Consider the following 26540-nt stretch of genomic DNA (forward strand, 5'->3'; position numbering starts at 1 on the left):
CAAAGATCATATGGTCTTACAGGAGGCATGTACTGTATCTAAAAAGGGCCTAAAATGTCCACTTTCGTCATGATTTTCTCAAAATTGATTTGTCATACAAATCTTAAAAGCTTTTCAAACATCCTTCCTCCCAATAAATATTTTTTTGTGAAAGTTGCCAAAACAACCTGATACCCCAAAATACTTTCCACTCCCGCAGCCTTGGAATCCCCCATATATGACAAATCCAGAATACTACTGGGTTTATAGATGAATATCGAAAGATTGTATTCTGACATGCAGATGTAATCTATCTCCCTCACTTGTGATATTCTTGTCAATTTGTTGCTAAACTGTGTTTTTCAGTGGGTTTATTTATATATTACACTCCCAAGGGAACAATAAAAACTTTTATCTCTTGACATCAGATTGACAAATGGCTCATGCACCGTGATTTTAATCAAATCTGAGTCAGCCATTCCTTGTAAACCGTGAGATGAGGAAACATGATGAGAATAGATAACACCAACCTCACTCGTAAATTGCTATTGTATCTACATCCAGATTGGCTCTGTATAGACTAAGGTAACAACCAAACAATTTGTAATGACCAAGGTTACATTTTGTCCTCTCTGCTGAATAGAACACTCCGTGGGTGACAATGAAGCGAGAATTACTCCTAGATTGAGTCGTGTCCTGCTCAAATTCCTACTGTACAATATAACGATGCCGAAGGTCACATTGACACGAATTGTGACTGACTGTTATTAGGGTCAGAGCACAGGGCAATTAGACATTTCCCCTCACCTTCCCATCCAACCACTGCCGCAGGATTGGGCGAAGTGGTTTCCATGACAACCTTTCAAATCAAAATGGTACCCTGTTTTGCACAAACCCAAAAGATATTGATTCCTCTCGCCGTATGATGTAAAATTCTAATGGAATAGTAAGATAAACTAGGTCTGACTTCCGGGTTCTGTTTTCCTGTAATGATTTTGAGAGGAGAGGGTCGAAATAAGTACAGATGTGTGTTGGGTGAGAAAGAACCTGGTTTGTGAATGACTGCGGTATTGTGATTTCCCCATGCCGTTTAGGCTGTCTCCGCTGAACTGCTATCTTCTCCAGGCCAACAAACACTGAAGTTGGGGGAGGGGAGAAAACATTTTTTGTTTATTTAACTAGGAAAGCCAGTTAGGAACAAATTCTTATTTATAATGATGGCCTAGGAACAGTGGGTTAACTGCCTTTTTCAGGGGCAGAACAACCTATTTTTACCTTGTCAGTTGAGGGTTTGATCTAGCAACCTTGTGATTACTGGCCCAACGCTGTAACCACTAGGCTACCTGCCGCCTCTATGCTCTAACCACTAGGCTACCTGCCGCCTCTACGCTCTAACCACTTGGCTACCTGCCGCCTCTATGCTCTAACCACTTGGCTACCTGCCGCCTCTATGCTCTAACCACTTGGCTACCTGCCGCCTCTACGCTCTAACCACTTGGCTACCTGCCACCCCAAGTTGGGAAAGGGGAGAGAAACACACAAGGTTATATAGGCTTCTGTGGAAAAAAATACAAATTCTAACCTTAAGAAAAAGGATTTCCAACCGTCTCATAAATAACCACCTGCCCTAAAGTTTTAAATGCCATATCTGACATAAAAGCCATTTAATTTAAAGTTTGATGTGCTTCAACTGAACATTAGGTTTTTGAAGAAGTTCATATCTTTATCTAGGTCCAGTTTGATAGCTGTTTGAGATATTTCCATCAATCGACGACAAGCCCAGTTAATGGATGAGGGGTAACGTATTCTGGTAGGTCAAATGTGAAGACGGGAAGCCGAGCAAGAGGCTCGGGGGAAAAAAACAACGGGATGATTTAAGAAGATCAAGTCAAACATTTCAGCATATCATCAAATCCTCTCTGATATTTTTGGCACCTCGAGTAGCAACATCAATACAATGGAAACTCAACTTGCATGTGACTTTTTTCGCTGAACAAAGCAGAATGATGCTTTGTTTTCATTGAAAAGCTTTGACTAATGAGAACACAGTGAATGGCACCTTGAGAAATCTGTGACTCAGAAAACAGGCACTTCTGGCATACTAGTGAGCATGGCAGAAATGCAACACACACTGATGAGAACTGTTATTATGGATGAAGTGTCTCTGAACCACCCACTGCAGTGTGAGTAGGGCCGGGAGCTGCCTGCTTAGTCGAGGTCTAGGAAAGCACACACACACACCCTTAATCAGAACAGCCTCAATTCCATCAGGGCATGGACTTTACAAGGTGTCGAAAGCATTCCACAGGGATGCTGGCCTATATTGACTCCAATGAAGTCACTTGTAAAATCCACTTCAATCAGTGTAGATGAAGGAGAGGAGACAGGTTAAAGAATGATTTTTTGTGAGTACCAGCTGTTGGAACACTGCTGTGTCAAGTTGGCTGGATATCTTTTCGGGAAACTGCTGAGCATGAAAAACCCAACAGCGTTGCAGTTCTTGACACAAACCGTTGCGCCTGGCACCTACTACCATACCCTGTTCAAAGGCACTTAAATATTTTTTCTTGCCCATTCAGCCTCAAACCTGACTAGTCTCCCAGTCCCTGCAGCTGAAAAACATCCCCACAGCATAACGCTGCCACCACCATGCTTCACTGTAGAGATGGTGACAGGTTTCCACCAGAGGTGACGCTTGGCATTCAGGCCAAAGAGTTCAATCTTGGTTTCATCAGACCAGAGAATCTTGTTTCTCATGGTCTGAGAGTCCTTTATGTGCCTTTTTGGCAAACTCCAAGCAGGCTGTCATGTGCCTTTTACTGAGGAGTGGCTTCCGTCTGGGCACTCATTTATTCAGAGATGGTTGTCCTTCTGGAATGTTCTCAAAACTCCACAGAGGAGCTCTGTCAGAGTGACCATCGGGATCTTGGTCACCTCCCTGACCAAGGCCCTTCTCCCCTGATTGCTCAGTTCGGCTGGCGGCCAGCTCTAAGAAGAGTCTTGGTGGTTCCAAACTTCTTCCATTTAAGAATGATTGAGGCCACTCTGTTCTTGGGGACCTTCAATGTTGCATAAATAAATAGGTAACCTTCCTCAGATCTGTGCCTTGACACAATCCTGTCTCGGAGCTCTACGTACAATTCCTTCAACCTTATGACTTGGTTGTTGCTCTGACATGCACTGTCAACTATGGAACCTTGTATAGACAAGTGTGTGCCTTTCCTAATCATGTCCGATCAATTGCATTTACCACAGGTGGACTACAATCAAGCGTGTGCAAAGCTGTCATCAAGAAAAAGGGTGGACATTTAGAAGAATCTAAAATATAACATATATTTTGATTTGTTTAACACTTTTTTGGTTACTACATGATTCCATGTGTGTTATTTCATAGTTTGATGTCTTCACTATTATTCTACAATGTAGAAAATAGTACAAGTAAAGAAAATCCCTTGAATGAGTCGGTGTTCTAAAACTTTTGACTTGTAGTGTAATTTTTCTCAACAACGGGTTATCGGGTTATGGTCAATAATTTCAAAGGCTGCACTGAAATCTAACAGTACAGCTCCCACCATCCTCTTATTACCAATTTCTGTCAACCAATCATCAGTCATATGTGTCAGTGCAGTACATGTTGAGTGCCCTTCTCTATAAGCATGCTGAAAGTCTGTTGTTAATTTGTTTATCGAGAAATAGCATTGTGTTTGGTTAAACACATTTTTTCCAACCGTTTGCTAAGAGCTGTTAGCAAGTGAATGGGTCTGCTGTTAAAACCAGTAAAGGCCGCTTTGGGTAGCGGAATGACTTTGGCTTCCCTCCAGGCCTGAGGACAAACACTTTCCTCCAGGCTCAGATTAAAGATAAGATAGATAGGAGTGGCTATAGAATCAGCTACCATCCTCATTAGCTTTCCATCTAAGTTGTCAATGCCAGGTTCGTCATTATTGTTCGATATCAATTTATCCACCTTTCCCACACTACTTTACAAAATTCAGAATTATAATGCCTATCTTTAATTTTTTGAATTTTTTATGCATTAATATGATCGCTCATTATTCGTTGTTGACATTTCCTGTCTAAGTTTGTCCACTTTGCCAATTAAGTAATGATTAAAATAAACCAACTGATTCTATGAACGATGGAGTTAAATGTGTCTTTCTGCCCATCATTTCATTTAAAGTACTCCAAAATTGTTTTTCCTTCATTCTTTATATCATTGATGTTGGCTTCATAATACAGTTTCTTTTTCTTTTTGTTGTCACATAATTTCTCAATTTGCTGTAAGATGTGCAGCCATACAATTGTTCAATTCCTCATCAATCCATGGAGCCTTAACAGTTCTAACAGCCAGTTTATTAACAGGTGCATGTTTATCAATCATTGAAAGAAGCAATATAATAAATTCACAAAGTGCAGTGTCTAGATGCTCCTTATTACTAGCATCAGACCAACAAATACGTTTAACATCATCCACATAAGAGTCACAGAAAAATATTTTTGGGAACTTTGGTTTTCCTGGATATAGCCACTATATTGTGATCACTGTATCCAATGGGTATGGATACAGTTTTAGAACAAAGTTTTACAGTAGTAGTAAAAATGTGATCAATACACATGGATGATCTTGTTCCTGTAGTGTTTGTAAACAACCTGGTACAGTTGAAGTCGGAAGTTTACATACACTTTGTTTGGAGTCATTAAAACTCGTTTTTCAACCACTACACAAATTTCTTGTTAACAAACTATAGTTTTGGCAAGTCGGGTAGGACATCTACTTTGTGCATGACACACGGGATTTTTCCAACAATTGTTTACAGACAGATTATTTCACTTATAATTCACTGTATCACAATTCCAGTGGGTCAGAGGTTTACATGCACTAAATTGACTGTGCCTTTAAACAGCTTGGAAAATTCCAGAAAATGTTGTCATGGCATTAGAAGCTTCTGATAGGCTAATTGACATGATTTGAGTCAATTGGAGGTTTACATGTGAATGTATTTCAAGGCCTACCTTCAAACTCAGTGCCTCTTTGCTTGATATCATGGGAAAAGCAAAATAAATCAGCCAAGACCTCAGACAAAACATTGTAGACCTCCACAAGTATGGTTCATCCTTGGGAGCATTTTCCAAATGCCTGAAGGTACCACGTTCATCTGTACAAACAATAGTACGCGAGTATAAACACCATGGGACCACGCAGCCATCCTACCGCTCAGGAAGGAGACGATTCTGTCTCCTAGAGATGAACGTACATTGGTGCGAAAAGTGCAAATCAATCCTAGAACAACAGCAAAGGACCTTGTGATGATGCTGGAGGAAACAGGTACAAAAGTATCTATAACCACTCTAAAACCAGTGCTATGTCAACATAACCTGAAAGGCCGCTCAGCAAGGAAGAAGCAACTGCTCCAAAACCCCCATAACAAAAGACAGACTACGGTTTGCAACTGCACATGGGGACAAAGATTTTACTTTTTTGAGAAATGTCCTCTGGTCTGATGAAACAAAAATAGAACTGTTTGGCCATAATGACTATCGTTATGTTTGGAGGAGAAAGGGGGACGCTTGCAAGCTGAAGAACACCATTCCAACCGTTCAGCACAGGGATGGCAGCATCATGTTGTGGGTGTGCTTTGCTGCAGGAGGGACTGGTGTATTTCACAAAATAGATGACATCATGAAGCAGGAAAATTATGTGGATATACTGAAGCAACATCTCAAGACATCAGTCAGGAAGTTGAATCTTGGTCGCAAATGGGTCTTCCAAGTTGACATTGACCCCAAGCATACTTCCAAAGTCGTGGCAAAATGGCTTAAGGACAACAAAGTCAAGGTATTGGAGTGTCCATCACTAAGCCCTGACCTCAATCCTATAGAAAATGTGTGGGCAGAACTGAAAAAGAGTGTGCGTGCAAGGAGGCCTACAAACCTGACTCAGTTACACCAGCTCTGTCAGGAGGAATGGGACAAAATTCATTTATTGTGGGAAGGTTGTGGAAGGCTCCCCAAAACGTTTGACCCAAGTTAAACAATTTAAAGGCATTGCTACCAAATACTAATTGAGTGTATGTAAACATCTGACCCACTGGGAATGTGATGAAAGAAATAAAAGCTTAAATAAAATTCTCTCCTATTATTCTGACATTTCACATTCTTAAAATAAAGTGATGATCATAACTGACATAAAATGGGAATAGTTTACTAGGATTAATTGTCAGGAATTGTGAAAAACTGAGTTTATATGTATTTGGCTAAGGTGTATGTAAACTTCTGACTTTAACTGTAGGTTGATTAATAACCTGGTCCAGATTACAGGCACTGGTTACAGTGAGAAGCTTCCTCTTGAGCGAACAGCTAGAAAGTAGACCTCTCTGTTTACATCACATATACTATCAAGCATTTCACACACATTATTTAAATACTGACTGTTAGCATTTGGTGGCCTATGGCTTTAGATGAGGCAGGTGAACCTGCAACCACAACAATTTGATAATGCTTGACATGAGATCTTCTCTAAGCATTACAGGGATATGGCTCTGAATATATACAGAAACACCTCCCCATAAGCATTACTGTCTCTTCTTTAGATGTTATATCCTTGTATTGCTTCTGCTGTATCATCAAAGGGATTATGTAAATGAGTCTCAGAAATGGTTAATGTACTAGTGTTATCTGATCTTAGCAAGTTATTGATTTCATGAACCTTATTTCTAAGGCTACATACTGTATATTACTATGGGCTATTTTTAGCCCTTTCCTTTGAAGCTTCTCAGAGATTGACGTAATATGGTAAAGAGCAAACAAGGAAAGATAAAAAAACAAACATTCAGCAGTCCATTAATCAGTTGTAAGTGTGCGTAAGTGTGTGTGTGTGTGCTTTGGGGTTGAAGCTACGAACCCATAGGCTTGGCTCTCTCATCCCTTCCTGGCTTTTGGGAGGGAGGGTGGACAATGAGGCTGTCATAGCAGATGTAAGCAATGTCCCCAAGCGCTCTGGAAGCTTTCATGGGTGAGTTCTTTCCTCTTTTGGAGCACAGTTTCAGGATAGTCCTCGTTGAGGAAGATGTACGTTCCGCTACCTTGTCCTTGAACCTCAGGAACTTGACCACTATCAGCCTGGGCCTGTCACCTAGGCAGGTGGTGGGTTTACCAGTCCTGTGGGAGCGCTCCACCTCTTCAGTTTCTCAGAGATTATTTCCCTCTGTCCTCAGACTCCGTCCATGTGGAGATTCTGCAATTCTGTCCACAGCAATGTTGTTCCTTTTTGACTGTGCATCAAAATAATCAGATTTCTCCATTTATATCATAGATTCACATGCTGTCACGTTCTGACCATCCTTATTTTCTATGGTAGAGTGGGTCAGGGTTAGTCTAGTGACTGGGACTGGGGGGTTAGTCTAGTGACTGGGACTGGGAGGTTAGTCTAGTGACTGGGACTGGGGGTTAGTCTAGTGACTGGGACTGGGGGTTAGTCTAGTGACTGGGACTGGGGGTTAGTCTAGTGACTGGGACTGGGGGTTAGTCTAGTGACTGGGACTGGGGGTTAGTCTAGTGTCTGGGACTGGGGGGTTAGTCTAGTGACTGGGACTGGGGGGTTAGTCTAGTGACTGGGACTAGGGGGTTAGTCTAGTGACTGGGACTGGGGGGTTAGTCTAGTGACTGGGACTGGGGGGTTAGTCTAGTGACTGGGACTGGGGGGTTAGTCTAGTGACTGGGACTGGGGGGTTAGTCTAGTGTCATGACATTGGCCTGGGAGTAGGTTTATGACAGTCATAAATACCTCTTTCCCCCCTCTTTCCTCTCCTTACTGATGTTACATTTGCAAACCCCTTGGTTAACATAGAGATTCTGGGAACATCAGAAGGTGGGGGGAAATGAACTATATTCTGGTAATCCGACCAATTGAACATATGCGGTGGTACTTAAGTAAATAAAAACTATTTTAGCTGTTCACTCACAAGGGTTTCAAGTATTTTCACCAGGGGTGACAGCTTTGGCCTATAATTATTTAAAAGAGTTGGATCTCCCCCTTTTAAAAGTGGTTGGACAAATGCTGATTTCCAGAATCTTTGGAATTTCATTACATTCCAGGGTTAGATTGAACAGATGTGTAAGTGGTTCAGCTATGAAATCAGCTGCCAGATTTAAAAAGCAGGGATCCAAAAGATCAGGACCTGCAGGCTTTCTCTGATCTAAGGATTTCAGGGCTTTATGTACCACCTGCACTGAGAATGGCAAAAAGCTGAAAGTTTGACTCTCACTGGTTCATCCACACATGGTTGTACAGAGACAGAGGACACTGAATCAAACAGCCTAGCAGATGATACAAAGTGCTCATTGAAACAATTCAGCATTTCAGTTTTGTCATATACAGCAACAGAGTCCTTCAAAACACATGACGGTAATGCATTACATTTACTGTTACCAGTCATAGACTTTAATAGCCTTCCAATACTTTCTAGGGTCATTCAGGTTATCAGTGGTAACAGACATAAAATACTCAGACTTGGTCTTCCTGAGAAGAAAATAACAATTGTTTCGTAACTGCCTAAAAATAAGCCAATCAGCATCAGAACATGATTTCCTTGCTTTAGCCCAGGCTAGATTACTGTCGTGAATAATACAAGACAGCTCAGAAGAAAACCATGGATTATCCCGCCCTTTAACCCTGAACCTGCGGAATGTGGCATGTCTGTTTACTATTTGGAAAAAACCATCATGAAAGAATTTCCAGGCGGTTTCCACATCAGGGATAAGCTCAATCTTACTCCTGTCAAAATAAAACAAATCATGAAAGAAAGCCTGCTCATTAAAACACTTAAAATTTCTCTTACGAATAAAATGTGGGTTTGTTTTAGGAACCTTAGTATTTCTAATAGCAACAACAGCACAATGGTCACTTAAATCATTACAAAAAACACCAACCGCTTAATATTTATGTGGAACATTTGTCAATACCAAATCAATCAGGGTAGATTTATCTGGGCATTTAAGAGTTGGGCGAGTGGGTGAGTTAATCAACTGGGTAAGATTCATAGAATTACATGCTGGTCCCAGTGCGCCTTCCCAGTCCCCTACATCCTGTGCCTGCTCCTCGCTCTCGCCCAGATGTACGCCTCCACAGCCCAGTACGTCCTATGCTAGCTCCTCGCACTCGCCATGCGAAGTGTGTCATCGTTCCGGTACAATTTGTGCTGGTTCTACGCACCAGGTCTCCAGTGTGCCTCCACAGCCCAGTGCTAGCTCCTCGCACTTGCCATGTGAGGTGTGTCATCGAACCGGTACCATTGATGCAGGCTATACGCACCAGGTCTCCGGTGCGCCTTCACAACCCAGTACGTCCTGTTCCTTCTCTCCGCACTTGCCCTGAAGTGCGTGTCACCAGTCCGGTGCCACCTGTACCGGCCCCACGCATCAGGCCTCCAGTGCGCCTCCCCAGTCCAGTACGTCCTGTGCCTGCTCCTCGCGCTCGCCTTGAGGTGCGTGTCACCAGTCCGGTACCACCAGTGCCGGCTCCACGCACCAGGCTTCCTGCGGCGATCCCCAGTCCAGAGCTTCCGGCGACAATTCCCAGTCCAGAGCTTCCGGCGACAGTTCCCAGTCCAGAGCTTCCGGCGACGGTTCCCAGTCCAGAGCTTCCGGCGACAGTTCCCAGTCCAGAACCTCCAACGACGGTCCACAGTCCGGAACCCCCAACGACGGTCCACAGTCCGGAACCTCCAACAACGGGCCACAGTCCTGAACCTCCAACGACGGTCCACAGTCCGGAACCTCCAACGACGGTCCACAGTCTGGAACCTCCAACGACGGTCCACAGCCTGGAACCTCCTGAGACGGTCCACAGCCAGGAACCTCCTGAGACGGTCCACGGTCCAGAACCTCCTGAGATGATCAACAGTCCGGAACCTCCAGCTCCATGGCCGGAGCCTTCCCCTGCGCCGATGCCCAGTCTGAGCACGGCGTCCAGTTCAGCTCCAAGGCCAGAGTCTTCTTCTGCGTTGGTACAGCATCCAGTCAACCGCTCCATGGCGGGAGCCTTCCCCTGCACCGATGTCCAGTCCAAACACGACGTCCAGTCCTGCTCCATGGCAGGAGCCCTCCTCTGCAGCGATGCCCAGTCCAGACACGGCGTCCAGTCCCGCTCCATGGCAGAAGTCTTCCTCTGCACCGATGTCCAGGCCAGGGTCAGTGTCCAGTCTCGCTCCATGGCAGGAGCCTTCCTCAGCATCTAGGTCCAGTCCAGGCACAGTGTTCAGCCTGGGTCCATGGCTGAATCCGCAGGATGAGCGGGTTCTTCGGCCCGCACCAGAGCCGCCACCAAAGATGGTGGATTTGCAAGCTGAGCGGGTTCTTCGTCCTGCACCAGAGCCGCCACCGACACTAGACACCCCCCCTAACCCTCCCTTTTGGTTTCAGGTTTTGCGGCCGAAGTCCGCACCTTTGGGGGGTGGTACTGTCACGTCCTGACCATAGAGAGTCCTTATTTTCTATGGTAGAGAAGGTCCGGGTGTGACTGGGGGGTTAGTTCTTTTTTCTATGATTTGGTATTTCTGTCTTTGGCCTGGTATGGTTCTCAATCAGAGGCAGCTGTCAATCGTTATCCCTGATTGAGAACCGTACTTAGGCAGCCTGTTTTCACCCTTGAGTTGTGGGTGATTTTTTTCTGTGTCTGTGTGTTCCACACGGAACTGTTTCGTTTTTTGTTATTTCACTTTGTTATTTTGTATTTTTCTGTGTTCTATTAAAAGCATCATTGGTCCTGCGCATTGGTCCTGCGCATTGGTACTCCGATCCTTCCTACTACTCCTCGTCAGAGGAGGAAGAAGACCGTGACACACTTAGCTATCTTAAGATGAATGCACTAACTGTAAGACGCTAATTGACTAAAATGTAAATGTATGTATATGATGTTTTGTATAGACATTATGGATAGTATATGAATAGAAAAGGTGTGTAAAGGAGCAGTAGTTATATAGGATGAGACTTGACTAGAAAACAGTATATACATATAAAGTGGGTAAAACAGTATGTAAACATTCATAAAGTGACCAGTGTTCAGTTGAAGTCGGACATTTACATACACCTTAGCCAAAAACATTTAAACTCAGTGTTTCACAATTCCTGACATTTAATCCCAGTAAAAATTCCCTGTTTTAGCTCAGTTAAGATCACCACTTTATTTTAAGAATGTGAAATGTCAGAACAATAGCAGAGAGAATGATTTATTTCAGCTTTTATTTCTTTCATCACATTCCCAGTGGGTCAGAAGTTTACATACACTCAATTAGTATTTGGTATCATTGCCTTTATATTGTTTACCTTGGGTCCAACGTTTTGGGTAGCCTTCCACAAGCTTCCCACAATAAGTTGGGTGAATTTTGGCCCATTCCTCCTGACAGAGCTGGTGTAAACTGAGTCAGGTTTAGTTTAGTTTAGTTTATTAATTCTACCATTTTATAAAACAAGAACACATAAATCATAAAAGCCATACATGCACATGAATAAAATCATTGAGGATAACACACAGTCTGGGACTTATTTCCATTGTGGTCCTCTTGAGACAAGATGGCTAGACAAGATCGAACAAAGTATGGCAGTGAAATAATAAAACAAAAATAGAGAAGAAGAACATCTCTCATCATTCCAGTTACATCATGGGAAAATTTGTTTGTAGGCCTCCTTGGTCACAAACGCTTTTTCAGTTCTGCCCACAAATTACCTATAGGATTGAGGTCAGGGCTTTGTGATGGCCATTCCAAAACCTTGATTTTGTTGTCCTTAAGCCATAACTTTGTAAGTATGCTTGGGGTCATTGTCCATTTGAAAGATCCATTTGCGACCAAGCTTTAACTTCCTGACTGATGTCTTGAGATGTTGTTTCAATATATCTACATAATCTTCCATTCCCATGATTCCATCTATTTTTTGAAGTGCACCCGTTCCTCCTGAAGCAAAGCACCCCCACTTCATGATGCTGCTACCCCCGTGCTTCACGGTTGGGATGGTGTTCTTCGGCTTGCAAGCCGCCCATTTTTTCCTCCAAACATAACGATGGTCATTATGGCGAAACAGTTCTATTTTTGTTTCATCAGACCAGAGGACATTTCTCCAAAAAGTATGATCTTTGTCCCCATGTGCAGTTGCAAACCGTAGTCTGGCTTTTTTATGGTTTTTCGAGCAGTGTCTTCTCCTTGCTGAGCGGCTTTTCAGGTTATGACTCGTTTTTACTGTGGATATAGATACTTTTGTACCTGGTTCCTCTAGCATCTTCACAAGGTCCTTTGCTGTTGTTCTGGGATTGATTTGCACTTTTCGCACCAAAGTATGTTCATCTCTAGGAGACAGAACAAGTCTTCTACCTGAGCGTTATGACGGCTGCGTGGTCCCATGGTGTTTATACTTGCGTACTATCGTTTGTACAGATGAACGTGGTTTCTTCAGGCATTTGGAAATTGCTCCCGAGGATGAACCATACTTGTGGAGCTCCACAATTTTTTTTCTGAGGCCTTGGCTGATTTCCTTTGATTTTCCCATGATGTCAAGCAAAGAAACACTGAGTTTGAAGGTAGGCCTTGAAATACATCCACAGGTACACCTCCAATTGACTCAAATTATGTCAATTAGCCTATCAAAAGCTTCTAAAGCCATGCATAGGCACAGTCAACTGTAAACGTATGACCCACTGGAATTGTGATACAGTGAATGATAAGTGAAATATTCTGTCTGTGAACAATTGTTGGGAAAATTACTTGTGTCATGCACCAAGTAGATGTCCTAACCGACTTGCCAAAACTATAGTTATTTTACAATGCTTTTTATGGAGTGGCTGAAAAATGACTGTTTAACAGTCTGATGGCTTGGAGATAGAATCTGGTTTTCAATCTCTCGATCCCAGCTTTGATGCACCTGTGCTGTCTCCACCTTCTAGATGGTAGGGGGGTGAACAGGCCGTGGCTTGGCTGGCTGATGTCCTTGATGATCTCCTTGGTCTTCCTGTGACACCGTGTGCTGTAGATGTCCTGGAGGGCAGGCAGTGTGCCCCCGGCTAACCACACCACCCTCTGGAGAGCCCTGCGGTTATTGGCGGTGCAGTTGCTGTACTGGGCGGTGATAAAGCCCAACAGGATGCTCTCAATGGGGTATCTGTAGAAGTTTATGAGTGTCTTAGGGGCCAAGACAAATTCCTTCAGCTTCGTGAGGTTGAAGAGGCGCTGTTGCGCCTTCTTCACCACACTGTCTGTGTGGATTGACCATTTCAGGTTGTCAGTAATGTGAACACAGAGGAATCTGCAGCTTTTCACCCTCTCCAATGCGGCCCATTGATGTGGATGGGGCGTGTTCCTTCTGCTGTCTCCTGAAGATCACAATCAGCTCCTTCATTTTGCTGACGTTGAGGGAGAGGTTATTTTCTGGCACCACTCCGCCAGAGCCCTCCCCTCCTCCCTGTAGGCTAACTCGTCGTTGTTGGTAATCAGGCCCACCACTGTTGTGTCATCTGCAAACTTGATGATGGAGAAAGAGACCATGCAGTCATGAGTGAACTGGGACTACAGGAGGGGGCTGAGCACGCACCCTTGTGGGGCCCCCCTTGTTGAGGATCAGCATAGCGGAGCAGTTGTAGCCTACCTTCACCAACTGGGGTCGGCCCGTCATGAAGTCCAGGACCCAGTTGCACAGGGCAGAGTTCAGACCCAGGGCCCCAAGCTTAGGGATGAGCTTGGAGTGTGCTGTGGTGTTGAAGGCTGAGCTGTTGTCTGAACAGCATTCTTACATAGGTATTCCTCTTGTCAAGATGGGATAGGGCTGTGTACAGGCAATTGCATCAGCATGGATCTGTTGGGGCGGTATGCAAATTGTAGTGGGTCTTGGCTGTCAGGTAAGGTGGAGGTGATATGATCCTTAACTAGCCTCTCAAAGCGCTTCATGATGACAGAAGTGAGCGTTACGGGGCGATAGTCATTTAGTTCAATTACCTTTGCTTTCTTGGGTTCAGGAACTGGGATGGGGAGAGATTGAATATGTCTGAAAACACTCCAGCCAGCTGGTCTGCACATGCTCTGAGGACGCGGCTATAGATGCTGTCTGTGCTGGGAACCTTGCGAGGGTTAACACTCTTAAATATGTTACTCATGTCAGCCACAGAGAACAAGAGCTCACAGTTCTCGTGAGTGGTGGTGGCCCGCATCGGCCCCTGCCACATACGTCTCGTGTCTGAGCTGTTGAATTGTGACTCCATTGTTTTGCCTGTCTGTTTGCCTTATATAGGTCATAGCTGGACTGTTTGTACTGTTTGTACTCGTCCATGTTATAATTGTCACAGTGGTAACAACATCCTCTATGCACTTCCTGATAAACTTAGTCACTGTGTATACGTCAATATTATTCTCAAAGGCAACCCGGGAACATATCACAATCTTGAAGCACAGATTCCGATTGGTCAGACCAATGTTGAACAGTCCTTACTACGGGTACTTCCTGTTTAAGTGTCTGCCTATAGAAGGGGGGGGGGGGGCAGAATGGAGGCGTGATCTGATTTTCCTAAGGGCCGTCCCAGAAGGGGGCGTCCCAGAAGGGGGTAGCCGTCCCAGAATGGGAAGTAGCAATAGACAAGAATCCTCTGTCAACACTACAGTCAGCACAGCCAGGGAGGGCTGCATTCCACACAAATAGGGCCAGGAGTTGTTCCCTGACCAGGTGACTTGACCAGGAAAATCTCTGGGCCCTAGTCAGGTAACACGTTTAGAAACAACTCCTGTCGCTACATAAAATAATGTAAACACTTTCGGACAACCCGCTTACACTACATTCTACATTCTACATTCTACATTCTCTAGGGTGTTGGTTCAATTGTTTGGTTTGTATTTTTTTTTGAATGACCTTCTTGGTTTCTGCTCAGAACTTCTTAATTGCATGTTTGATTTGCTTGAACCTATTTTCCTGCAGTGTCTATCTAAGACCGTTTCCTGCTCTATAAATATTTTCACCTTGAAAATACCATTGTGAGACATAATAAAGGAATGTCAATCAGAATCAGGCATACTTCTGAGGAAATCCTTTACTATTTCCTGTCATGAACAGTGATTAGTTACACCAAGGTCGCTAGACAGACTATTATTTTGAAAAGCCAACCACCAATAATTTCACAACTGGAATACAAAAGAAGTGTGCGTGACAGAATATGATTTGTGATGAATTTTTCGGCTCTTGACTTTTCTCCGTATGACAATCCAATGAGGATTACTCAGACCTTACAAAAATCCAGGCTAAGCGATGGGTGAAGAAACAACGAATAATACACAAACACTATAGAATTGGTGTAAATTATAGAGTTTTCTTAGATCAATGTTCAAAATCGGTCATGTCGTCTTATACCTCAGCACCAATGGATAGAATACAAAACATGTAGCCCACAAATAGGGATGGCTGGAATCAACGTTGAGACAATGTTGCGCGTTGGTTGTGCTTTGATGGCATACTTTTGGAACTAGTCAAATCACTATCTTCTGTATGAACAGTTGCCTGAGGAAATCACTTTCTCTTTAATCATCTAAGAAGAGGTGATTGGGAAAATAAATTAATTTCACACACGGTCGTCTTCTATTAAAACGTCCTCACAGATAGGGAGCCATGGTGACTCAAATTTCAAATCTGATGAGATAAAAAAATAAATATAGTTTTAATCATGATACGTCTTAAATATGGACCTGTAGCGTGGCCGCGGTCTCATCTTGAACAGTAATGACATTGTCTTCGGTGTCTGAAGGAGGAACGAATGGGAAAGGGGAGCTCTCGACTGGGGAGACAGGGGGAGTAATAGTTTTCTAACAAGGTTCCATGGCAGGGCAATCACTTTTGGACATTGATTGCGCTGCGTCTCTGATCATGTAACTACTTTGAGAGTGGCAAGAGAGGGGCCTCTCACCGTGAGACTGCATGTGTTTCGATCGATTTATACCGGAGTTCTCATCTAAGATCTCACACCAAACCTCAATCCAGCAGGAGTATGGAATAATCATTCAACCCTTCTCAGGTGTTTTTACTCTTATCATTTTCCTCGTACATTTTGGGATAGTTTTTTTTTTTACATGATAGTTGTTGTTGGTTGTTTATGCCTATGATATAATGGGTCCTACTTTAAACAAAGTACACCTTATAACGATTTTATATAGCATACATAAAGGCTTCATAAGCACTACATGAATGCTTCACAAATCATCTAATGAGCGTAAGTCACACTCTATAAATGGGGTATAAACATACATAGTGCGTTATGTCACATTTTGACAATTCGCCCTACTGTGGTAATTGTTATGTCACTCGTTAGACACCATTTAGAGTGTGACATATGCTTATAGATGATTTATGTGTGTGTGTGTGTGTGTGTGTGTGTGTGTGTGTGTGTGTGTGTGTGTGTGTGTGTGTGTGTGTGTGTGTGTGTGTGTGTGTGCGCGTGCGCGCGCGTGCGTGCGTGCGTGTGTGACGGGTGGTTGAGTGTGTGTAATCTCGGAAACCACCCCAAAAATCTTGCGTAATTACATCAGATGCTCGATTAGGTTCTGGAGAAGATGCATAAGAAAATACACTAATGAGATTAGCTAAGTCTCCACTAGCCTAAAACAGAAACTCAGCCAAAGCCCCACCCCCTTTCCAAGAACGTTCTGCTTGAAACGCTGCACCCACCACCTCCACCAAACCTTATGCATCCAAATAACCAGTGACGGAATATCAAAGCACTAGAACTACTGTCGCTCATTAGTTGTTACATCCAGCAATCTTTTGACTGACGTTAAAGATACCATTTATGTTATGTAGTCTGTCCACGAGAGATTAGGGTGTGTGTGGTGTTCTCTATGCTCTGTGTGTTGCTCAGTGAGACAGAGATGGAGCTCTCATTTTTTTAATGTACTCATGCTTGACCCTGAGCAACAGGTCAGCCTTATCATCAACATTAATATTTGATAGCCTTTTTGTCTTAAACGCTATAAAATATTCAAAGAACTCCATTGTAAATGTCACATAAGGAGTGCCGTGGAGACCTGTGAACCAATAACTATCAAGCCATCGACTTGTTTATTTACCAAGCGGAATTTAAATCTAATTGGAATGGTGAGAGGGGAGGTAAACATGATTTCTCAACTCACTAGAGTGTGACGCATATAGAGAGCTGCCTGACCGCCTGTATTATAAAGAGCTGTCTTATAGAGAACTGTCTTATGGAGAGCTGCCTTAAAGAGAGCTGTCATATAGAGAGATGCCTGCGGACTGTCTTATAGAGAACTGCCTTATAGAGAGCAGCTGTACAGAGAGCTGCCTTATAGAGAGCAGCTGTATAGAGAGCTGCCTTATAGAGAGCAGCTATACAGAGAGCTGCCTTATAGAGAGCAGCTGTATAGAGAGCTGCCTTATAGAGAGCTGCCTTATAGAGAGCAGCTGTATAGAGAGCTGCCTTATAGAGAGCTGCCTTATAGAGAGCAGCTGTATAGAGAGCTGCCTTATAGAGAGCTGCCTGATAGAGAGCAGCTGTATAGAGAGCTGTCTTATAGAGAGCAGCTGTATAGAGAGCTGCCTTATAGAGAGCAGCTGTATAGAGAGCTGCCTTATAGAGAGCTGCCTTATAGAGAGCAGCTGTATAGAGAGCTGCCTTATAGAGAGCTGCCTTATAGAGAGCAGCTGTATAGAGAGCTGCCTTATAGAGAGCTGCCTTATAGAGAGCAGCTGTATAGAGAGCTGCCTTATAGAGAGCTGCCTGATAGAGAGCAGCTGTATAGAGAGCTGTCTTATAGAGAGCAGCTGTATAGAGAGCTGCCTTATAGAGAGCAGCTGTATAGAGAGCTGCCTTATAGAGAGCTGCCTTATAGAGAGCAGCTGTATAGAGAGCTGCCTTATAGAGAGCTGCCTTATAGAGAGCAGCTGTTTAGAGAGCTGCCTTATAGAGAGCTGCCTGATAGAGAGCAGCTGTATAGAGAGCTGTCTTATAGAGAGCTGTCTTATAGAGAGCTGCCTGATAGAGAGCAGCTGTATAGAGAGCTGCCTTATAGAGAGCTGCATGATAGAGAGCAGCTGTATAGAGAGCTGTCTTACAGAGAGCTGCCTGATAGAGCGCTGTCTCATAGAGCTGTCTGACCGACTGACTTATAGAGAGCTGTTTAATAGAGAACTGTTTTATAGAGAGCTGTCTCATAGAGCTGTTTTATAGTGAACTGTCTCATAGAGCTGTTTTATAGTGAACTGTCTCATAGAGAGCTGTCTTATAGAGAGCTGGTTTATAGAAAACTTTCCTAAACAGAGCTGTCATATAGAGAGATGCCTGCGGACTGTCTTATAGAGAGCTGCCTGATAGAGAGCAGCTGTATAGAGAGCTGCCTTATAGAGAGCTGCCTTATAGAGAGCTGCCTTATAGAGAGCTGCCTGATAGAGAGCAGCTGTATAGAGAGCTGTCTTATAGAGAGCTGTCTTGTAGAGAGCAGCTGTATAGAGAGCTGTCTTATAGAGAGCTGTCTTATAGAGAGCTGTCTGACCGACTGACTTATAGAGAGCTGTTTAATAGAGAACTGTTTTATAGAGAACTGTCTCATAGAGAGCTGTCTTATAGAGAGCTGGTTTATAGAAAACTGTCCTAAACAGAGATGTCTTATAGAGAGGTGTCTTATAGAGAGCTGCCTGAATGACGGCCTCTTGGAAAGCAGTGTTATAGAGAATTGTTTTAATGAGAACTGTCTTATAGAGAGCTGCCACACAGGGAAGTGTACTTTAGAGAGCTGCCGTATAGAGAGCTGCCTGACCGACTGCCTCTTAGAGAGCTGTTCTATAGAGAACTGTCCTATAGAGATCTGTCTCATAGAGAGCTGTCGTATAGAGAGCTGTCGTATAGAGAGCTGCCTGACCGACTGCCTCTTAGAGAGCTGCTTTATAGAGAACTGTCTTATTGAGAGCTGTCTCATAGAGAGCTGTCGTATAGAGAGCTGCCTGACCGACTTCCTCTTAGAGAGCTGCTTTATAGAGAATTGTCTTATAGAGAGCTGTTTTATAATGAGCTGTCTTATAGAGAGCTGTCTTATAGAGAGTTGTTTTATAGAGAGCTGTTTTATAGAGAGCTGTTTTATAGAGAGCTGTCTTACAGAGAGTTGCTTTATAGAGAACTGTCTTATAGAGAGCTGTCTTGTAGAGAGCAGCTGTATAGAGAGCTGTCTTATAGAGAGCTGTCTTGTAGAGAGCAGCTGTATAGAGAACTGTCTTATAGAGAGATGCCTTATAGAGAGCAGCTGTATAGAGAGCTGTCGTATAGAGAGCTGCCTGACCGACTGCCTCTTAGAGAGCTGTTCTATAGAGAACTGTCTTATTGAGAGCTGTCTCATAGAGAGCTGTCGTATAGAGAGCTGCCTGACCGACTTCCTCTTAGAGTGCTGCTTTATAGAGAATTGTCTTATAGAGAGCTGTTTTATAATGAGCTGTCTTATAGAGAGCTGTTTTATAGAGAGCTGTTTTATAGAGAGTTGTTTTATAGAGAGCTGTTTTATAGAGAGCTGTCTTATAGAGAGCTGCCTTATAGAGAGCTGTCTTGTAGAGAGCAGCTGTATAGAGAGCTGTCTTATAGAGAGCTGCCTTATAGAGAGCAGCTGTATAGAGAGCTGTCTTATAGAGAGCTGTCTTATAGAGAGCTGTCTGACCGACTGACTTATAGAAAGCTGTTTAATAGAAAACTGTTTTATAGAGAACTGTCTCATAGAGAGCTGTCTTATAGAGAGCTGGTTTATAGAAAACTTTCCTAAACAGAGATGTCTTATAGAGAGGTGTCTTATAGAGAGCTGCCGTATGGAGAGCTGTATTTTAGAGAGCTGTCTTATAGAGAGCTGCCTGAATGACGGCCTCTTGGAAAGCAGTCTTATAGAGAATTGTTTTAAAGAGAACTGTCTTATAGAGAGCTGCCACACAGGGAAGTGTACTTTAGAGAGCTGCCGTATAGAGAGCTGCCTGACCGACTGCCTCTTAGAGAGCTGTTCTATAGAGAACTGTCCTATAGAGATCTGTCTCATAGAGAGCTGTCGTATAGAGAGCTGTCGTATAGAGAGCTGCCTGACCGACTGCCTCTTAGAGAGCTGTTCTATAGAGAACTGTCTTATTGAGAGCTGTCTCATAGAGAGCTGTCGTATAGAGAGCTGCCTGACCGACTGCCTCTTAGAGAGCTGTTTTATAGAGAATTGTCTTATAGAGAGCTGTCTTATAGAGAGCTGTCTTATAGAGAGTTGTTTTATAGAGAGCTGTTTTATAGAGAGCTGTCTAATAGAGAGCTGTCTTATATAGAGTTGTTTTATAGAGAGCTGTTTTATAGAAAGCTGTTTTAGAGAGAGCTGTATGTTAGAGCGCTATCTTGTAGAGAGCTGTCTTATTGAGAGCTGTGTTATAGAGAGCAGTCTGATTGACTGCCTATTAGAGAGCTGTTTTATAGATCTATCTTATTGAGAGCTGTCTTATAGAGAGTTGTTTTATAGAGAGTTGTTTTATAGAGAGCTGTATTTTAGAGCGCTGTCTTATAGAGAACGGTCTTATAGAGAACTGTCTTATAGAGAGCTGCATTTTAAAGAGCTGCCTTATAGAGAGCTGCCTGACCAACTGTCTTATAGAGAGCTGTTTTATAGAGGACTGCCTTATAGAGAGGTGCCTGAATGACTGCCTCTTGGAGAGCTGTCTCATAGAGACCTGTCTCACAGAGGACTGTCTTATAGAGAGCTGCCTGAATGACTGCCTTTTGGAGAGCTGTCTTATGGAGAACGGTCTTAAAGAGAACTGTGGTTAGAGTGTTGGACTAGTAACCGGAAGGTTGCAAGTTCAAATCCCCGAGCTGACAAGGTACAAATCTGTCGTTCTGCCCCTGAACAGGCAGTTAACCCATTGTTCCTAGGCCGTCATTGAAAATAAGAATTTGTTCTTAACTGACTTGCCTAGTTAAATAAAGGTAAAAAAAATAAAATAAAAAATAAATTGTGAACTGTCTTATACAGAGCTGTCATAAAGAGAGCTGTCCTATAGAGATCTGCCTTACCGACTAGCTTATAGAGAGCTGTCTTATAGATAACGATCTTATAGAGAGCTACTTGACTGACTGTCTTATGGAGTCCTGTCTTATAGACAGCTGCCTTATAGAGAGCTACTTGACTGACTGTCTTATGGAGTCCTGTCTTATAGACAGCTGCCTAGAGTGTTGGACTAGTAACCGGAAGGTCTTAGCTGACAAGGTACAAATCTGTGTCTGCCCCTGAACAGGCAGTTAGCTGTTCCTAGGCCGTCATTGAAAATAAGAATTTGTTCTTAACTGACTGCCTAGTTAAATAGAGAGCTACTTGACTAACTGTCTTATAGAGAGCTGCCTTATAGAGACTGCTACTTGACTGACTGTCTTATAGAGAGCCGCCTTATAGAGAGCTACTTGACTGACTGTCTTATAGACAGCTGCCTTATAGAGAGCTACTTGACTGACTGTCTTATGGAGTCCTGTCTTATAGACAGCTGCCTTATAGAGAGCTACTTGACTAACTGTCTTATAGAGAGCTGCCTTATAGAGAGCTACTTGACTGACTGTCTTATAGACAGCCGCCTTATAGAGAGCTACTTGACTGACTGTCTTATAGAGAGCTGCCTTATAGAGAGCTACTTGACTGACTGTCTTATAGAGATTTGCCTTATAGAGAGCTACTTGACTGACTGTCTTATAGAGAGCTGCCTTATAGAGAGCTACTTGACTGACTGTCTTATAGACAGCTGCCTTATAGAGAGCTACTTGACTGACTGTCTTATAGACAGCTGCCTTATAGAGAGCTACTTGACTGACTGTCTTATAAAGATATTCCTGGCCAGCTGCTTTATAGATCTCTTATTCCTTAGATGCTTTATTGACGTGGCGAGCTGCAGGGCCCCAGGGAACGACTGGAATGGCTGACGGGGAGAGCAGAGCAAGCCTCTGTACACCTCCTACATTATTTATGAGAACAAAGTGAGTAAGAGCTGAGGTACTTACAGGGATCATTAGGACACAACAAATCTATCCCAGTAATGTCAATACCAGCATCTCATTAATGCCCCTCCATCCCAGCTGTGAAGAGATGGGGTAAAGAAGTGGATGCTTAAGCGACAGGACTTTATGGGCGCATAAGGTGATGTAACACACAGTAACTTTAAGGTCGGAATGCCAATTAAGGTCGGAATGCCAATTAAGGTCGGAATGCCAATTAAGGTCGGAATGTTGCCAATTCAAATTGTCTTTCTGGTATAAACAAGGCTAGTCCTTCACAATTCTGGCTAAATGGAATGCACGTTAGTTCAATAGCCTATAAGTTAGGAAAGGGCTGTAGGAGAGCCATTGGCAACCCACACTGTCGGATGTAGGCTGGTCTTGGATGTCTGTTTCCAGGAGAACTAAGATTAGATGGTGTATCTGAGCTGCTCCGTTGACACCAGTATAGAGTGTCAGAGGCTGACACCATGCTGCTGGCAACTTGCAACAAACTGACAGCAACAATAGAGTTGATTTTAAGTCATTACACAATGCATATCAGCTCAATGATGTCAAATGGGAAGGTTGATGTTACTTTAGTTCCGCCTGATTGAGTTTGACTGGCAGAACCAATCGAAAAGTCCCAAAGGTGCCAACACGGTGTGCAGAGGAAGCTGGTGGGAGGAGCTATAGGAGGACAGGCTCATTGTAATGGCTGGAATGGAATTAATGGAACGGTATCAAACACATCAAATATATGGAAACCACATGTTTTATCTCCGTTCCATTTATTTAATTCCAGCCATTACAATGAGCCTGTCCTCCTATAGCTCTTCCCACTAGCTTCCACTGACTGTGTGGTATAGGAGTGGGCTTCAAATGAATGTATGTCTGAAGCAGTGTGGTGTATAGCTGTAGCAGTGTAGTGTATGGCTGTAGCAGTGTGGTGTATGGCTGTAGCAGTGTGGTGTATGGCTGTAGCAGTGTGGTGTATGGCTGTAGCAGTGTGGTGTATGGCTGAAGCAGTGTGGTGTATAGCTGTTGCAGTGTGATGTATGGCTGAAGCAGTGTGGTGTATGGCTGTAGCAGTGTGGTGTATGGCTGTAGCAGTGTGATGTATGGCTGTAGCAGTGTGGTGTATGGCTGTAGCAGTGTGGTGTATGGCTGTAGCAGTGTGGTGTATGGCTGAAGCAGTGTGGTGTATGGCTGTAGCAGTGTGATGTATGGCTGAAGCAGTGTGGTGTATGGCTGTAGCAGTGTGGTGTATGGCTGAAGCAGTGTGGTGTATGGCTGTAGCAGTGTGATGTATGGCTGAAGCAGTGTGGTGTATGGCTGTAGCAGTGTGGTGTATGGCTGTAGCAGTGTGATGTATGGCTGTAGCAGTGTGGTGTATGGCTGTAGCAGTGTAGTGTATGGCTGTAGCAGTGTGATGTACGGCTGTAGCAGTGTGGTGTATGGCTGAAGCAGTGTGGTGTATGGCTGAAGCAGTGTAGTGTATGGCTGTAGCAGTGTGGTCTATGGCTGAAGCAGTGTGGTGTATGGCTGAAGCTGTGTGGTGTACGGCTGAAGCAGTGTAGTGTATGGCTGTAGCAGTGTAGTGTATGGCTGTAGCAGTGTAGTGTATGGCTGAAGCTGTGTGGTGTATGGCTGTAGCAGTGTGATGTACGGCTGTAGCAGTGTGGTGTATGGCTGTAGCAGTGTAGTGTATGGCTGTAGCAGTGTAGTGTATGGCTGAAGCTGTGTGGTGTACGGCTGAAGCAGTGTAGTGTATGGCTGAAGCTGTGTGGTGTACGGCTGTAGCAGTGTGGTGTATGGCTGAAGCAGTGTGGTGTATGGCTGTAGCAGTGTGGTGTACAGTATGGCTGTAGCAGTGTAGTGTATGGCTGTAGCAGTGTAGTGTATGGCTGTAGCAGTGTGATGTACGGCTGTAGCAGTGTGGTGTACGGCTGTAGCAGTGTGGTGTACGGCTGAAGCAGTGTAGTTTATGGCTGAAGCAGTGTGGTGTACGGCTGTAGCAGTGTGGTGTACGGCTGAAGCAGTGTGGTGTATGGCTGTAGCAGTGTGGTGTATGGCTGTAGCAGTGTAGTGTATGGCTGAAGCAGTGTGGTGTACGGCTGTAGCAGTGTGGTGTATGGCTGAAGCAGTGTAGTGTATGGCTGTAGCAGTGTAGTGTATGGCTGTAGCAGTGTGGTGTATGGCTGTAGCAGTGTAGTGTATGGCTGTAGCAGTGTGGTGTACAGTATGGCTGTAGCAGTGTGGTGTATTGCTGTAGCAGTGTAGTGTATGGCTGAAGCAGTGTGGTGTACGGCTGTAGCAGTGTAGTGTATGGCTGAAGCAGTGTAGTGTATGGCTGAACCAGTGTGGTGTACGGCTGTAGCAGTGTAGTGTATGGCTGTAGCAGTGTGGTGTATGGCTGTAGCAGTGTGGTGTACAGTATGGCTGTAGCAGTGTGGTGTATGGCTGTAGCAGTGTAGTGTATGGCTGAAGCAGTGTGGTGTATGGCTGAAGCAGTGTAGTGCATGGCTGTAGCAGTGTGGTGTATGGCTGTAGCAGTGTGGTGTATGGCTGTAGCAGTGTAGTGTATGGCTGTAGCAGTGTGGTGTATAGCTGTAGCAGTGTGGTGTATGGCTGTAGCAGTGTAGTGTATGGCTGTAGCAGTGTAGTGTATGGCTGTAGCAGTGTGGTGTATGGCTGTAGCAGTGTAGTGTATGGCTGTAGCAGTGTAGTGTATGGCTGAAGCAGTGTGGTGTACAGTATGGCTGAAACAGGTGTCTTACCGTCCTGTGCACCTTGTCCTCCAGGTCTTGATTGATCCTCTGTTGAGCTGCGTAACTGCTCTGGATCCTGCATGACAGGAAAGAGTACATATTGGTGAAACATTGGCTTTGTAAGTCAGAGAATGAACATGCTTTCAAAACCAAGTATTCGTTGACTTTTTTTTTTCAAGATGATGAATATGAAAATCCAAAGCAATGGATTTGGATTTGAAAATTATTCAGTGGATATCTCTGGTTGTCTGTACAGCACTATTTATACTGTACAGTAATTATCTTTGGACGAGAATCCTAGCCTCACAATGGAAGCATGGAAAAAACAATTTCATGTGATCAAAGCAGAATTTTGAATTCCTTTCGTGCTTTTTTTGGGGGGGGGGGAGAAAAGCCGATGAAGAATGCATAATCAAACCCATTGGACTGACGCATGACTCATGAATGAGCAGAGGAATTTTGGCAACGTTTCAGCGCGAGGTGTGTTTCCTTGCACAAAACACTGTTTCTGGTCGGCTTCCAAAACATTAGTGGGTTTTAATGGAATAAGCTGCTCTTCCATCTCCACTTTCCATTAGTTCAATCATTACCAGCATTAGGCTACTATCTCTTTTTTTAAACCACACAGTGCTGCATGCCATTATCACTGGCCCTGGTCTCATGGGGGGTTTGGATACATTGTAGCATTTTTGACCCCATTGACGAAGCAGCTGTTGAGATCCATTGTTTAAAAAACCCGTCTGTTATAGAGGAAATGACGTCGCTCTAGAACTGAAGTGGGCCTGGAGGTTACGTCAACAATGATTTCTCTCATGTTCTGTATGCTTCATTTGTTCACTGTCACAAGTTCAATTGATATTGCTATTGCAGGGGGAAACATTGGTATTGCTATTGCAGGGGGAAACATTGGACAATTGTAACACAGGTTAGTTGTAACAGGTTAAATAACTCAAATTAGAAACAAAAGGTTTTATTCAATGTGCCAATGCTTGATTAGTGTCTCCACAAATTAATCAATTGTTTTGGATTTTATATATATATATATATATATATATATTTTTTTTAAATAAGGTTATTTCTCTTTTTGGATTTTTGATCTGTGGAACATTCTCCACGTATCTAAACATATATAATTTTTTATCAATAAGATATGATCTTTTGATTAGTATTGACTTTAATTAATAAGTAAAGGCTCCTATGCTCGGGGTTGGTTTTAACGCCATGTTAACGCAACTTACTCTCATCTAGAATTATATAATATAGAGATACATTCATATATTTATAGCACATTTCCACTGCTTTATGGCAACTTTGGCAGTGCAACTAAGAACATTTTGACAACTAATACAGAATATAATATTAAACTATGACATCCCTAAAAGATCAAAGTACATTTTTTAAAATTAAATTTAGTGTAATTTCATCCAAATATCAGTGGTATTGTTATACTACCCGTCATTTTGACAATTGAAGACATTGGTACAACTGTCCCATATACTGTTACAGCTAACCGTGCTATTGGGGTAAATTGTAACATCAGGACATTTTCTGACTTTGGGTCTTCAAGATATAATTGTGAAGAATCCACATTTTACACAGGTCTCTGAAAATTTGCAGAGAAATGTAAATTGTTTGTGTGAAATTTTGAAATATCTACACTGTTAGAGTAAATACATATTTTATTTTAAACAACTCCAAAATGTGTTTGAATTGTCCCCGTCTCCCCTAAGAAATTTGAAAAGCCACTGGCTACATAAGTAATTCGGTTGTAAATTGCTTTACATTTCATAGTTACTTGGCTT

General features: G+C 43.4%; 1 protein-coding gene across 1 annotated transcript in view; it reads right to left on the reverse strand.

The window, feature by feature from the left end:
- LOC115146685 (brain-enriched guanylate kinase-associated protein) overlaps positions 1-26540 on the reverse strand; it is a 50481-nt gene that overhangs the window by 19177 nt on the left and 4764 nt on the right. Inside the window, exon 3 of the mRNA XM_029688749.2 lies at positions 24748-24814. Coding sequence (XP_029544609.1) covers positions 24748-24814 — 67 coding nt within the window. The remainder of the gene's footprint in view (positions 1-24747; positions 24815-26540) is intronic.

Source organism: Oncorhynchus nerka, linkage group LG18 (genome assembly GCF_034236695.1).
Source record: "Oncorhynchus nerka isolate Pitt River linkage group LG18, Oner_Uvic_2.0, whole genome shotgun sequence".
NCBI lineage: Eukaryota > Metazoa > Chordata > Actinopteri > Salmoniformes > Salmonidae > Oncorhynchus > Oncorhynchus nerka.